General features: G+C 35.9%; 1 protein-coding gene across 6 annotated transcripts in view; it reads right to left on the reverse strand.

The window, feature by feature from the left end:
- NELL1 (neural EGFL like 1) overlaps window positions 1–16,879 on the reverse strand; it is a 292,307-nt gene that overhangs the window by 196,892 nt on the left and 78,536 nt on the right. For all 6 annotated transcript variants that reach the window (XM_080594043.1, XM_080594042.1, XM_080594044.1 and 3 more), the window contains exons 11-12: window positions 15,460–15,559; window positions 6,081–6,209 (exon numbers count right to left, since the gene is read on the reverse strand). In XM_080594043.1, coding sequence (XP_080450169.1) covers window positions 6,081–6,209; window positions 15,460–15,559 — 229 coding nt within the window. The remainder of the gene's footprint in view (window positions 1–6,080; window positions 6,210–15,459; window positions 15,560–16,879) is intronic.

Below are 16,879 nucleotides of genomic sequence, written 5' to 3' on the forward strand. Positions count from 1 at the left end.
ACAGCTGACATACATCAACTGCTTAAAGCTTGAAAATAGTTTTATGCCATTCTGTTTCTGGCCTCTCAAGCACGACTCTCCAATTTGCTTTCATTTAGTTTCCCTCTTTTTGATTTTATGAGCCACAAACTTGGACCACTGTAATTTACATAATGATGAATTATATTGTAAAACAATAAATTATTTAAAATTCTTTCACATCTCCAGCTGAATGAACTTCAGAAAAGACTGGGATTTTTGTTTTTAGGGCCTCAAATGGGAACAAAGAACCTGGATCTAATGATCACACTTCACCCTACCTGTGCCATCTCATTACCACAACAAGATTTAATAAGCACTACTACTAGCATAATAACTGCTAACTTTAACATAGATAAGCATAAACATAAATAAAGAATTAGCATTTCAGATTATAGAAGGTATATTCAAATGAGCGATTGTTTGTTAGACCATGAACATATGCGGAAATGTTAACAATCAGCTTCAGGACATTTAGCCTACTTCAAGAAATTATGTTATTATCTACAAAAATTCCACTTCTAGGCACATAATTCTAGGCCACAATTTTAAAAGTTTTATAAGTCAAATGGATAGGAAGAGTTCAACAGTTAAGCAGTACAATAGCTATGCAGTATTGAATGTAAAAAAGACACTGAGTTAAATAGAGACCGAGTTCAGTCAGCAAGATCACAGAAGGACCTAGAAATTTCCCATTAATCCTCTAATTTACATCCACCTATTAACTAACAGGAAAAGAGACAGTGGGGAAAGATCAATACTTTTGAAACACTTCTGTATGTGGCAAGTTACAGTGAATTAATCAACTAAGAATAACAAAAGATTAAAAACATATTTAAGTCTCTATGTTAATTCTTTATATTTGCCTCTAACCTTGTGATTATGAAATTGCATATAGAAGGACACACTAAGCAAGACAGAGGTGTTATACAGTGAGAATATAGCAACGTACTTAAGTACAGGCAATCATCCATTTTCAGGATTCAATATGTAGTTAATGTTTCACTGCACAGACAGATAAGTGATCTAAAAGGTAATAAATGCTTCAAAATCAAAAATGCAATTTAGTATTTCTCTGTGTTTAAAAAAAAAAAAAAATCTATCTCAATTTCTTTTCTACTTCCTAACTTGGCAAATATTCTGTAGAAGACAGCCTATCATGGACTAATCTGAGTACACTATCAACTACGAAAAGGTTGTATGCAGCCTACTTCTGTAGGTGTGTTTTATTGTTGTGCTGAAGCACAGGTATTCCAGTACTAGTTAGCTTACTGTAACGGGAAAAAAGTATATAAGGAAAATAACATCACATTACTACAAAATGAGCAGGTTTTCTGACAAGTACTTACTCTTTGGGTAGCAATTCATGGCTTCTGTGACGTTTTTGAAAAGAGCAATAATGAGCAATAATTTTATAACAAATTAAGATAAAATGTTTGGTGTACAGAAAGGGAAAGAGTGATTTAGTTACATGCCTTCTGAATGAAAGTCTTGAGGGACCCTAGAGCACACTATCAGGACAAAATATGGGAACAGTTCTCACAAAATTTAAGGCATTTAATTTGTTAACTCTTTAAGCTGAGGTAACATCAGCAAGGTGACCTTGAGAGGGCATATAAGGAAACTAGCTATGCTGCCTGAATTAATCTCACGTAAACACATGTCTCACAGATCATCTTCTGTCACTAGCAACTTAACCAGTAAAGGGGGAGGAGAAAACAAACAAACAAAAAAAGCAGCACCAGGCATTCTCAACAGTACATTTGGCCTCAGAACTTTCAGCTTCTTTAAGGGTAAAACAGTCTCACCCAAGACATCCTGTCCTAAACACTGCAACAGGCTGCTTCTGCCACAAGTTTTCTTTATATTCTTATAAAACAGCTTTATTTTGTCATCTGCTCCTAAAAAAACAACTCAGATTCACACAGCTTGTTTATACTCTTTACACCAAGAACTAGAAGATATCCTAGAGAGCATGCGTCGTCCCACTACAGCATAAAGGGGGAAGAAGCCCTACAATGAAGTAATACAGTGAGAATATTAATTTTTACAGGCCCACTTCAGTCAGTGGATCCATTTTTATATTATATCCATTACCACAATGGTGTTCTGGGGTGACAGTTGTGAACCAGAAAAGGGAAAAATACTGCTGTGTATCATGACATCTCGTGGTATGCTACCCTATCACTTTTACTAGCTGCTTCTTGGGGAGATGAGTAGTTGTGCATATGAACGAAAAAAATACTAATTTTCTTGTTTGATGCACTCTTGTCAGCAAGAGTAGACATGCATTATCCTAACTGGGAGATTCATCCCACTTCAGATTTAAACAGCTCTTACAATGAATCAGAACCTAACTTCCATTAGGTAATAATCGCTTTTGCACCAACCTGACTTTGCAGGCAGAAAAGAACTGTTAGTATTCAAGCAGAAGGTAGCAAAGAATGCAGAACTGATATGTGGAGGGGGGAAAAAGTGATTCTTGCTTTTGTTTACTAGGAAATACATAGCAGAATCTCACAGAATTATTTTCAGAAAGATGTCGCTCTGCTTCTTAGCATCTAGAACATAAGGATAATCATGCTAGAGACAAGCATTACTTTTAGCTGATTTGGCTTGCTTTTTCTCATTTCATCTCTAGACTTCAAGACTCTCCTATTTGCAAACACTTTCCTCTCTCTTACTAGCATTTTCAGGATGGTCCTATTGGTATTTGTCAAGTAGTCACAGAGTCCGGAGCTTTCTAGCTTTAACAGTGTATTGACAATTTGCTTGTCTACTGTACACATCACATAACATGCCTGGAAGAAACAGCATGACACAAAATCAAATGAATTGCCCATTTTGGTCCTGCCTTTGCCACTGAAATACCGCACCATTTGTAACTAATGCTCCTGCATGCAGCCCTCACACAGGTGCTTTTATGACATATGCTAAGAAGTCATAGCGGCAAGTGTTCACAGTGCTTCCATCCTGCAGACACTGGGCTCTCTGGCTATTTGGGCCATTCCCAGAGTTTATCCATGCATATGTGACAGAAATAAACAGGCACTGGTTTAATGCTTTTGCCTAAGTATCCCATCTGTAGTTGAACCTCCATCAATGTGGTTAATAGAAATATTTCTATACGTCTCTCTGCAAATGGCAAATGCTATAACTACATAACAAAAATGCAACAGGCAAATTGACAGAAAATTGCTTTTCAATTTTTAAATTGAATATATCGCATTTACAGAACACGTAGAACCTCCAGTACCGCCTTCATTCATTACAAGCTTTATGCATTTGTTTTCAGAAACTGTCTTCCCTAAAGACACCTATGTTATTTCAAAAAAAAAAAAAAAAAAAGGAATACTAACAGTTATCCCACCTGTATATTTTGACATGAAGAGCTGCTAACCATTTTAAGAGTAGTTAGTGGGAATGAACAGTAAGAGCATTCCAGGATTGATTTTGTAATTTATTTCCCAATTTTGCTAATGCCAACTCCCTGACAAACATCAGAAGTTTTCTATTTTTTTTTCCCACTCTACTACAAACATGAATATGGAATGTTAGGAGGAGAGAGGGTGGAAGGACACAAATACATGTGAAAACATAAAAGGGACTCAAATGCAATTCTTCAGAGATCTTACAAGACTGAAATGATGCCATGAGGTCCAGCCAGGATAAAACTGAATAAGAGTTAGCACAAATAACAGTAAAAACTCAGGGAAGGTAAAATAATACCATGCATTAGAATTCGATTGCACAAGATTTTTCCAAGTACAGTTGAAGACGCAACAAATGTGGAAAGCTCTTTCAAGTTAAAGATCTGGAGCATTCTGAACTAAGGTGCCACCTACCAGTACATGTCACAAATACAAACTAGTTTAACCTCACCTTCTGAAAGGAAACTGTAATCTTGTACGCCTTTTAAGTTTAAGGGCTTAGGAATCACAAAGACAAAATCAGAATTACAGCTGAGAATATCTTCCTTGCTTCCACTGATGTTCTGTATGTTTATTACTTCCTGTTCGGGTGTTTTTTGTATTCAGTTCTTACACAATAACACACAGAAATCCAGAACTACACACACACAGAAGCAACACATACTATACTAACATCCTGCTAAATTCTACCATCAGATGCATGCCTATGGCTTCATTGATTTGAGTAACAGCTTCACCGTGAAGCTGAGCACATTATACAGCCAACTATGAAATTATTCTGTTTAGCAGATTAAACACAGATGAGAGAGATTAGATTAGAAAGGCATATAAAGCAATTTTGCAGAAAGCTGTTCTAAGGAGCAAAAGAAAGCCCTTCACAGAGCTGAAAGGAGTCACCTCTTGGCTAATTGATTTGTCAATCTGTAGTTGTCCTTGTTAAAGCCCCTTCTCTTCTTGACATTACCTCCTAAAAACTACTCTCCATCTAGCAAACTTATCATTTCATAACAGCTATAAATACACTTTTGTCTATCCCACCGTCTCAGGCAGCAGAAAAGCTGTATTTATTCAGTTGCCTCATGCTTCAACCACACACACGGCAGCCAGGGATTCGGGCTGCCCTTTCAAAATTCAATGCAACACAGACGAGACATAATTCAAGCTAATTTCTTCAAAAAGAAGGACCGCCACTGCCATTAGTAATATACTGCCAACATCTCCAAAATTACTTGAGTCAAGGTTTTTAAACTTCTGCCATAGAAGAAAAAAAGAAAAGAGAGACAATCTGCTACTAGATTAATAAAAACACTCAACATTGATTTTACTTAAAAAGGCAAAAAAGAACAACTACTGATTTCTGCATCATGGCTAATAAAGTGCCTCATTACTGTCTTTTGATTTCTGAATAGGTCTTGCAGTACCTATATAGCAGCTCTTCTCGCAGCTTTTCTTTTTGTAGAAAAAAAAAAGATTCATAAGGTACTGTATCTCTGCTGCCTGCCTTTAAAAAAAACACTCGGCAACTGTTTTCCCAGTCAGTGAAAGTTCACATATAGGACCATTCAAATTATAGTTTGCAGAGAACTGACTAAATGCCATGAGATTTATAACTGCAAGTTACTGAATAGCTTTATGAAATATTAAAGCAGTCTTGTTCACTTATGTATACTAAAAAGTCTTTTTATGGAAGTGGGATTATTTAAGCCTAGTCCATGCATGCCTTTTTTATCCTTCCATCCAGTCTTCCAATTCTTAGTGAATTTTAACAGCTTGTCAAAGATGTCCATTCCATCACCGCTACTGTTGGAAGAAAAACCTAACGAAATATTTTTGACAAAGTAGTTCTAAAACTTTCTATGATGGCCAAAAGATTACATATTGTAGCTTAATATATACAATATATACAAGGGTGTTCAAAAAAAAAAAAACAGTAGGCAAAGGCAGGAAGAAATGTGGTATACATTGATTAATCAATTTATTTTTTATTAAGTAGATCATAGCTACGAACAACAGCAAACTACAGAAAACACTGAGAAACAGAAAGAATAATGCTCCATTGCAGCCATTCCTATGATGATATAATACATCAACAGAAGTACCTCAGCTACACTCTTCCCAGAAACAGGTCTCTTTTGTATCATAGGAAGACCATTTCAGTAAACTACATGACCCACAGAAGTACTTCAGGAAGCATTGCAGATGTGTAATACCATTTCTGTATTCAAGCCTCAATACCCCTTCACACTTACCTTTCTCACAATTGCCTGCAAAATATCCTCTTCCAAAGTTAATACATCTCATAAAGATGTCGCTCTCTAGAAAATACTTTACAAGGTAGATGCTATTGTCTAAAAAATGGTGTTTTGAAACTCATAATGACAGCATGACCATGGCATGCCAAGATAAGACTGCAACAATGAAGTACAGCAATAGGTAGGTAATCCGAACAGTCCAGCATCACTTTCACCTTTTTTGGTAATGCTTAATTCATATTTATATGTTGGAAAAAAAGGTCCCTATATTTACCATCATGAAACCGAACTTTGCAATAGAATTCATTCTTCAACCATTTGTTCAGTACTATGTTTCTGTACATTGTTAAGGGGACAGGTCTTTTAGCATTTTGTTTACCTTCACAATATGCAGAGTCCCCTTGGACAGAGAGGTAACCATTCTTGCATTCACAGGTAGCTTTTGTGTTCCAGTTTTTGCACTCTGAATTTTCACCACATCTGTGTCCCTCTGCACAGAAGTTATGGCCTGAAATCAAGGAACATACAAAAAGTTATTAAAATATGTTTAGTTCAGGTATTAAGGTTTTATATTTATATCGATTGTATTATTCTCTGAAAAGCTTTGGCATGCTACATAGTAGAAATTCCCTCTATAAACCAATATGGCACAAACAGGCTTTTTGGATTCCTCCAATGAATCTGTACTCAAGTAAAGTCATTTTGTTCAAAAACATATTTGTATGACTCACTTTAGTAAGGAGAAAAGAACTTCTAAGCAGGAAACCATGTCAATACATTAGTCTCCAACAGAATCTATGCAGGATTATCCCTGATTGACACAAAATATAACAGTAACTTACACCAAAAAGTATAATGAAGTGTAATAATAAGAAGTTCACAATTCTCTTACTGTGCATAACCAAGCACTTGTTCAGCCAAGCAAAACAAGACCTTGCATTAGAACACAAAACTGTACTGATAATCAAGACAATTGCAAGCACTGTCTTTTAATCCTGTCATGAAAAACTAGCTGGATTGTTTTTGCAGTCTATAATTAATCTACATATCATGTTTTGTAGTGCAGATTTTTTATTTCTCTCTCATTTTCCTTGACACAAATTCTCAATAGCTTTTTTGCGAACGCCTTCTTCTATCCCACATATTGACATTTCTAATAGCATCATGAACTTTCCTATTCTCTCCGAAAAACTCACAACTGGCTGAAGTTCTTCATTCAATAGTTCTCTAAGATGTATCAAAATCTCTCTCTGCTGAAGTTTAAAAAGGAAATAATTGCAATTTTAACCCTCTAAAAGGCACTCCATTGGAGATACTGTAAGTGATAACTAAATACCTTACAGAACTTAACAGGAATTCCACCTCACCAGTATTACCAGAGTATTTTTTGATGGATTTTTCTCTGTTAACATCCAGGAATCTATTTTATTTCCTTGATACATATAAACAGTATGGTAGTTATTTTTCCTTTATTTTCCTTCCTTGGAGGAGGGAAAAACTCTTTTTTTGTTTTGGTTTGGTTTGGTTTTCAGCCTTATTTTTGTGGAAAGAAAACAGAAATGTTTACAGGTATGTGTGTGCTATGCATACCAGAAACTCAGACTACATGCACTCTAATTTTTTCTTATATCAATATGCAAGAACAGTTTCTGCCAGTTCTGATTGGTCATAAGGGAGCAAACCGAAAGTTCTAGTTCATTCATCCTAAAGCTTCTATAAAGACAGCTAAGAGGAAAAAAAAAAAGAAAAAAAAAAAAGAAAAAAAAAAAGTTGATCCAGACTTCTAAGACCTAAATGCCAGGTGCAGATCTTCATTCATATCCTTTCCTCTGATGTTCTTTAGGGAAATTCATAAGACTTTAGCTTGTACTAAAAACAGTTTTTTCTACCATAAGCAAAATTTCATAGAGCTACCCTGAAGCTGTTTTTTGTTCATGGGTTTATATTTGTTTTTAAACACACACTTCAGTCATCTATTAACTTAAAACTCAGATTTTGTCACTTTAGTGAACTCAGATTCTATGAGTCTGGCCAGGATTGATCACCTAATATTGGGCTGTGATGTCACCTTAAGAAAATGTAATACTTATCAGTAATGAGAACACATTCTCGGGGTCAACGTCCAACTCTGCACTTAAACTTCATATTAATTTTACTAGCAACAAGGGTATCTTCCTTGTGCTACGTTGTTCTTTCAATGTAATCTAACTTGCATTTAAAAAAAAAAATGATGTCTTTGCATCTCCTTTTGTCTCTGTTAATGACAACTGCAGATATTCCTTCTAATCTTCATTATTTCACAGTCTGGTAAAAAACACTCAAGTATTCCAGATACAGCCTTGTCAAGCCTGTGTACATTTTACACTGTTTTTTTGTTTTGTGTTTTTTTTTTTTTAAAAAAAAAAAAAGGTGCATAAATGGCTAAAGGCAGTGTAATTGCAATCTCAGTATTTGCCTTCTTGTTTTCACCTATAGAATTTTAATTGAAACTGAACACCGGAACTCATCTTCCCAAACTTCTCCATTCAGCATCTAATTTATACTCTCCAAGCAAGATTACTATTCTGTTAGCGTTCTGGATAATATCCAAGAGACAACTGTTTTTTTTTTATAATATTCCCTTTGTCGCTGTTTCCCCTAAGACTGTGACATCCTAGACTATTTCCTGCTCCTTTAGAATAATAATTCTCCCTTGAACTCATACACTGTATTAATTTTGTATTTAATTATTACTGGTAGATAGTACAACTAAGAGCCAAGATAATATCAGTGTGTTAGCCTGAGCACTATAAAATACTTTAATTTAGTGTGTATTGTTACTATTGTACTAGGATTTGAGATTTATCTAATATATATAAACAATAATATAGAAATGATTTAGGTTGTCTAACCCAAAGTGTCCATCTTTTAACCTGTGATCATTTTTTGGCAACTTTAATACTCATAATTAGCCAATGGGAAAGCCTCTCTGGGTCAACTTTCATCACAAGTCCCAAGTCCCAGGTCAACCACGCATTTCTAACAGGACTTGCTCCAAAGCACAACACCCTGACAAGCTTACAATAGTTCTAAGAATTCTTCACTGTTTATTTATCACCTCTGAAATTCATCAGTACATACTATAACTACACTAACTATCCATTTAGCACCAGTAAGGCTGCCTTTTTTTTTTTTTTAAAACTTTCTAGAAAAAAATTATATCGCTTTCATTCCCTTATTACCAACTGTATGCAACATGAACCTCCTCGGACTGGACTCTGCTTCTCCATTCAGAAGCAGACTTGTGTTTCCAAGTTTGAATGCTGTTAAAAGAGCATAGAAGAAAAAAGTAATGCTCCAGTTCTATAACTTAGGTATATGTAACTGGGGGCTCCAAAGAACTTTTCTTTGTTCTCCCCTCATTAGGAATACACAATGAGAGAACACCTACTACTTCTCTAGATTGCTTTAGCATTTGTTATTTTGAGACGTGTGAAACACTGTTTCTTGCCTTTGAAAATGTTGACTAAAAGTGACTCAATCTCTATTTCCCACAGCATTTCAGAAAATTTGTTCCACACCTCCACAAGTGGAAAGCAGCATGTCTATTCTGTTAAGAGCATGCATGGTGCTTCAACTCTCTAAGTTTTCAAGCTTTTACAAAACAAACTTAATTTAAGGTTGACGAGCAGAACATAGATGATTGTACAGAATGCTAAGGGGTCACTGTGCCTGGGTTAGAGTAGACATGCCGCTGGATCAGAGGCTCTAGCAAATGCTTTTTTTTTTTTTTTTTTTCAGTGAAGACACACATTTAGCACTTTAAAAGAGCCAAGAGTCACATACCCAAGAAGTGTGGTTCTTACATTTCCTAGACCCCAGTCTGCATTATCTCCATCTGGGATTTTGGAAGCAAACAAAGAATAAAATACTACCTACTCTTTCTTAGCTGATATTGAATCTGAGTGCTTTTCCTGCTCTTCGGGCAATAAAGGCCAACTAGTTATTTGGCTGTAATGTGAAAAAGTAAGCTACCTCTGTTTTTTTGACACCTTTAACAACCCCAGTTCAACATCTAATTTAGATAAACATTTAAATTCATTCATATTTAGCAAAACCGCCAGGAATGCATCCAGAGCCACTGACCAATTAAGACTGTGCTTATACATACTCCTGACTAAGCAGGGCGGGACCTAAGCACTGACTAAAACGTCACTCTATTGATGGGAGCAATTACTTATTGCCAAGTAAGCACAATGGAAAAGAATGCAAATATCTGATAATTATTAGTTCTTCGCTGTGAAATGGCAACAATAGGTTTCCTTCAAAATACCAACACAGTTGTCAAAACCACCCCATGATACTGCAATAGGGTGTCTGAATGCCAGTCATGGATGGCAGCTAGCTGAGGGCATTCATTCCTATTGCCCAGGTGAAAATAGCCGAATTACCAAGACTTCAGAATATTCAGCCAAGTCTTGTCTGAGATGGTCAGCTCTTCTCTAAATATAGAAAAAGTTTAAAATAGAATCATCAAACGTGAGCAAGCAGGCAATTGAAGTGGATTTGACAGAAGTTTGGAAAATCTTAAATAGTTCTGATAATCTAAACTCATTTCAGGATAACTCAGATGACAAGGCAAATGAGCATGGATTAAAATTACAGACAAACACATTCAGAACAAATGTCAGAAACCATTCTCCCCAGACATATGCACACAGTTGTCAATGTTCACAACAGCCCTGCAAAGTCATTCAAGTCATTCATGATACAATTAGATACTACCAACAGGGGAATTAAATATCAAAGAGTTGTTCAGATTTTTGATAGACATGATGATCTCTGTTCCTTCCCCAAACATTTCTGACAATGTTACTCTCTTCTTTATCAAGGCTGCTGTAATGTTTGCTCCAATTTTTCTACAGAACATCGGATCATAGAACGTGATTCATATCTTTCAACTCCCAATATTTGACTGTAAAAAGACCATTCATAAATGTACTAAAACAAGTATGAAAGAGGTCAGATTTCATGATACCAGACATAAAACTATCACTTCTGCACCATCAGAAAGTGCACAACACGGCTGTCCCAAGTAAAATCATCTAAAATTAATCACTTATTCCATTTGGAGTAACCTAAAAATTGCTCTAATTTTTTCCAGCCTTCTTAACCTCTTTACATTCTAGTTCCCAGAATCTGCTTTCCCAGAGCAGTATGCTCAACTGTTTTGTGCTCTCATTGAGGATTTTTTAAGTACCTAACATGTTTAGTAATTGGGTTTAATTATCAATTGAAGAATGCAAGAACACATTCAAAAGTATTGTTGGAGTCACTATATCCTATCCATATCTCCTCACGTTTTTTAGAGACAGCACTGCTGCGCCTCCCATTTTTCTGACGGTTTCCTTAAAACATCTGTAATGCTTTTTGTACTTTCAGTTTCCCTCGCTGCTCACTTCAGAAACTCTAAACTCCCCTTCTCTTGCTCTTCAAGAATCTATCCTTCAGCAATCCACATTTCATTATTTCACACGTTAGAGGCTTCTTAAAAGAATGCTGGGGATACTTACATTAATAGCATGAGTAATGCCCAAAAGTTCCAAGGTCATTTCACCCTCAAAATCTTCACAATAATTATGGTTTAGCCCCACATTTACCACGTAAACATATAAAGTAAAATTGGGGAACAAATCATTGGAAGAGTCATAAAATTTGCACTAGCAATTATGCCCTTTCATGATCTGAATCAGTTTTTAAATGAGTCATGAGCAATGAAACACTTTGAAAAGCAGTTTTTATGTCTTCTGAGACTGTGGTCCCAGAACATAGTGGTCTGACATAAAGCAGTAACTTCGTAAATTCTTTTAAGCTGCTATATGATTGCAGACCTTATTACGCACTGTTTATTTGCATGCATTAGAATAATGGCACTGCACGGCCTAGCAAACTTCTGAAGATTTTTTTTCTTTCTGCAAACATAAAGGTCTTCTAAATCCTAAATATTGTTATAACTAAGCATAACAAGTAACTAATTCATATTTATCAACCTCCATTATATCTTAATAAAAGTAAAACCTCGAAATAATTCATACTTTACAGCAATGAAAGAGAAACATTTCTTAAAAAAAAAAAAACTCAGCGCTAGACAGGGAGAGATGAGAAATATGCTAATTGAAGGGCCTTCTCATGTTCCAACTGAAAGAACTGAAATCCTCTTACAACACGCAGTACAAGTGAGGATAGCAGAAGCCTCATTTTTAGACTATAGTGCTGTTTCTGCAGAAATGCATGCTTCAGCTCATCAGTAGCATTCTCCCCTTCCTGCTAACCAGCATCATCAGTCTATCTAAATCCATCAGCCAAACCATATTACCGGATAGCAAATAAAAATTACTTTCTCCAGAAAGCAAACAGCTCTCACTACTTCATTATTTCCTCACACCCTCTCGTTTAGAGAGCATGACTGAAGGAGCTAGGGGCTGTTGAGACTGTTCTAACATACCAAAATTATGAGCATAACAACATAAAAATTCTCTCATGAAATTTATTTGTATCACTCATTCAAAAGAGGAAAAATCCACTCTTTCAAAAATTATACACTGTCTTTGGCAAGGAGAAAAACAGCTGAAGGGAACAATAAAACACTTTTATGACACTATTTTTTGTATTAGATTTGTCCCTGGGCCATAAAAAATGTAGTAGGCATGCTGTAAGAAAAAAGAGTGATTCGCAAAAAGGGAGTAAAAAATATATTTTAGCACACAATGGTTCTTTGTAAAATTTTACAATTAACTAAACTTTTTGTAAGCCTAAAAGAGAGCTTAATAATACCATATGTCCTGCTAAAAAGTATAAAGTAGCCACATCATGTAAACAGATATTTGTATTAAAGCACGCAGATTAAGGGCAAAGCAACATGTAGTCCACGTTACATTCAGGAAGAGACCCTACGTACAGATCTGTTGAGGCCCATTTTTGCGTTCAGGCCCATCAAATCACAAAAATAAACTGTCATTGTACAGCAAAGTACTTCCATACTACATCCACTTTGCTGCACTCCTTATACAGACATTTCACTGAAATCTATACATTGACTTTTATCATATTAGTTTCATATAGTACTTCTGCCATATTTTAAAATCATGTAGCAAACCTGAGGAAGAAATGGTGTCATTTGCTGTTTTTACTTTTCTAACCATTTATGACCAATAATGACTATCTAAGAAGCTCACCAGCTGTGTACATTACAGTATTCAATTCAGTCCTTTGCTGACTCACAGTTTCCACCACCATAAACACCACAGTTTTTTGTGTGGTGTTTTTTGTGTGTTTTTTTTTTTTTTTCCCCTTGCATAACCTGTTTTATTTTAAGCATTTAGCTGTTACTGTGGTAGATATTACCGAGCAAAGAGATTTTAGCAAATGTTCAGCAAAGGTATTTTGTAACTCTACAGAACATGAAATTCAATAGAGGTTTTCCATATTTCAACAACTAGATACTAAAGAAAGCACAAATTGATATGAAAACAAAACCTTCCAGTCAATAGTACGTACAGATAAACTTTGCATAGTATCATTGGTCTCATTTAACATTACTATTAAAGTTTTACCAATCATCTTGTTGACTGTTACAGTTAAACGCTAATGCCATTTGTCATCATACATATAATGTGAAATTTGCACATGATGTGCAAACAATCCGTGTGGGTTTCCAATAATTTTTGATTACTTGGTATTATATTTACTACTGTGTTTTTTCCTCACTGCTTTTCTTCTTAGACAACGAAAGATAAACATAGTCTCTTAAGGAAATCATTACTACAAAACAGAGAAGTACTCTATCCCTTCCCAATAAAGGACATGTTGGAACATGACAAGACCAGAAACTATAGCCATGAGAAACAAGAAATTCTGAACAAATATTCCTTTTTTTTTTTTTTTAAAAAACACCAGTGCTCTGCATATGATGAAATTATACACTACCAATTTAGGTTGCATGGAACCAAAGCCAAAATGTCAAGCATATATTCTATTGCAAGATCTAAAAGGCAATTTAGGAGTGCTAACTTCAATTTATTGCCTTACAACATTGACAAAACTAATCACAAATTTAAGCATAATTTTGAAAATAATTTTAAAAAGCAAAGAAGAAATAAAATGAAGAACATAGTGTTTTAGTAGAAAGCAAAAGCAGAACTGGCATGGAAGTTTGGTGTATCAGCTTGAAAGTTTATCAGAATTCATAGGAAGTGAAAGTACAATTCCTTCCTCTGCTTCTGGAGACCACCACGTAAGTATACATATTCATGCTATTTTATAAATAATAAAAACAGTCTGGGGATGAATATCTAAAAAGGAGTACCTATCATTAACAATAATATAGGATTGAATAATTATAGAACTTATCTTTCATCAACTTTGAAGCTTTCAGCTTTCTAACACTTTTAAGTAATGAAGCTAATTTTTCAGTACTACACTGCATCAAACTAGGCCATCTGTTAAGAAGTATCATTAAGACATTGAGCCCTCTAAGGGACAGAGAAGTAACATTTACTGCTTGCTTAAATAGTTACAGATGGTTCTAGAAAGTGCTTGAAAAAAATCACGTTTATATTCTTAGTCCATCATCCAGCAAGCAGTCTCAAACATGCTGGCCCCGTCATTCACTTCCAAGTTCAAGGCCTTAGTAAATATTTAACTACGCATATTTATTAATTAATTTTTACTGGCCAGAGGGACAGATTCAGCGTTCCTCAGCATCTACAATGACACTCTGGAGAAATTTACATACAGGCAAGAAAGCAGTCCAGTAGGGCCAGATAACCATCTAAGTCTGGAAATATCTAATACTCATTTGGCATGCCTCTTGCTTGAACATTTCTGAGGTTCAGCACTAACAGCTGGCACACAAGACCTGCTCTGAGAGACTAGAGTCCCTTTAAGCTCAGCTGAGAATCAGTGCCAAAGGAAAGGTACGGAACAGAGGTACCATACAGGCATATCCAAGGAACAATTATAACACCTTTCACCCAGCAGCTCACTCAGTACAACACACTTCAAGAAGAAAGCTTATTCAAGTTCCCTAGCCTTGTGAAATCCATGTTTTCCTCACTTGAAGTGATTTCCTCAGCTAAGATATTAGCCATGGCTTGTTCAGTCTGATCCAGCATGCAACCAGGATTCACCAAGGATGCAAGGGAATATACAAGAGGAACCTGCATCTCAACACCACAATGGAAGAAGAACAAAAGGGATTCTGGGCATTAAGGTTATTTTTTCATTTTTATTCTGTAATTGTCCAGCTCAATTCATAAATGAGTCCTGAGAGAACTCAAAACTAAATCAGCTTCAAAGCATGCATCAAACTGGCATCTTAACATTATTATTGTTATTTTAAGATTGAGAGCGCTCAAAAGTTCACTCCCCAAAAGCTTGGAACCCTGTACATTTAGTGCAATTGCAAGTTCAAGCAATGTAATGTACCTACTATTTTAAACAATTTATTCACAATGGGAATTCGTAAGAGATACTGGACCCTTTCTTCCCCAGTTCTTTTCTCCCTGCCCTTCTGTAATTCAGAGCAATTACAGCTACGTTGCTGGTAAGTCTTCTACTCAAAGCAATATTACAGACTGGCTTTATGTGAAGGCTAATTACAGACTCAGGGTTCATAAGAGTAACTAATATCTCATTAAGAAGAATTGTTCCTTCCAGTGTATCCCCCCGTTGAATCATCAACATACATTCCTTCTAAGCATGCATAGTCTCCGGCTTACCTCTGCAAACACTGCAACATTGGTTCTCTGGAAGAACATGATCTTTTTCTGAGCAGTTCAATGGCGGACAAGTCTCTGTTACTTTTACTAAAACTCCATTCTGAAAACAAATAACATTTTTTAAAATGACTTGAATGAAAACACGTGCAATGGCTAGGATCACAATTTTCCATCTACAACTCTGGCAACCTCTAATAACAACAAGAGTAAACTAGTAGGCAGCAAGCTAAATTTATTTTTATACCATAAACCAGAATCTCAAGTAATTCCATTGGATGTCTATGCCCACAGTTGGGAAAAAAAAAAAAAAAAAGACACACAAGTATTTGAAGGAATTAAAGAACTTCTCTCTAGGTTTTTGTTAAAGACAGCCTTTCAGCTTTGTGCAAGTCCAACTTTAACTCCTCCTAGTTCATATTCTACACACCTCACTGCTAAGCTCAAGTGCTCACAACAGATAGATGTTTTCAGATGTCATGTATTGTCCTTCTGTGTCCAATTAAAAGGGTCTGTTCTTTAGAAGTACTGATCACCTAATTTCCACAAATCAGGTCCTTCAAAGCTATGGCAAGGCAGAAATCCAATCTTGAGGTATCCATACAGAGATAGCCATATAAAATGTAAAACAAGGTAAAGATGTTCCCGTGCCTTTGATTTCTGGTAGATTTAGGTTTAGACTGTACAGGAGGTCTAGTTGCCGGTAGGGATTTTCTGAAGTACTTGACAAAGAACAGAGCTGGGGAGATTTTGCACCATAATTTTACTCCATCTTCTTCCCAACCAGGAAATCAGTTTCATTATAGCTGCAGACCAAACAGATCTCCTGCTCTTCAGTTAGATGACTCTTAACATCTTGCCCAAAAATAGCCTTCTCTTTTCTTTTCTCACCCTCCAGCCTTCCCTATACCTTTATTTACCCTGTGGATCAGAGACCAACAACCAATTCTTTGCTGAGTTGGAAACATCTATCATCTATCCCACAGGACTGCCACACTTGAGTAATTCTATTTTCCCAAGCACTATGAACCTCTACTAAGAACACAGGTAGCCTGTTATATTGCCAATAAACCATTTGAATATGAACCTAGCCACACTTCTCCCAAAATGCTTATCGCGGTGCCTCACGTGGCAGAGCATAAAGATGATATGAGAGTTTCAGCTTTCTCAAAATAAATCGACACATTCTAGCTATCGTGATTGCAGAAGAAATTTTAAAAATATAACCCAAATGCATCTAGGGCTAAGAAAGTATTGGATAACTTATACAAAAAAGACAAAATATGTTACTAAAGCCACGAATCTCATAATCCGAGGGGTCAGATACATGACCTCGCAGAGAACATGTTGATAATACCTATGCGTCTATCTGGCATGAAGAAACATCTCTATGGAGAGACACCCTTGCTAGCCTGAAGCTTGT

This window comes from Anser brachyrhynchus, assembly GCF_964034855.1.
Source record: "Anser brachyrhynchus genome assembly, chromosome: 5".
Lineage (NCBI taxonomy): Eukaryota > Metazoa > Chordata > Aves > Anseriformes > Anatidae > Anser > Anser brachyrhynchus.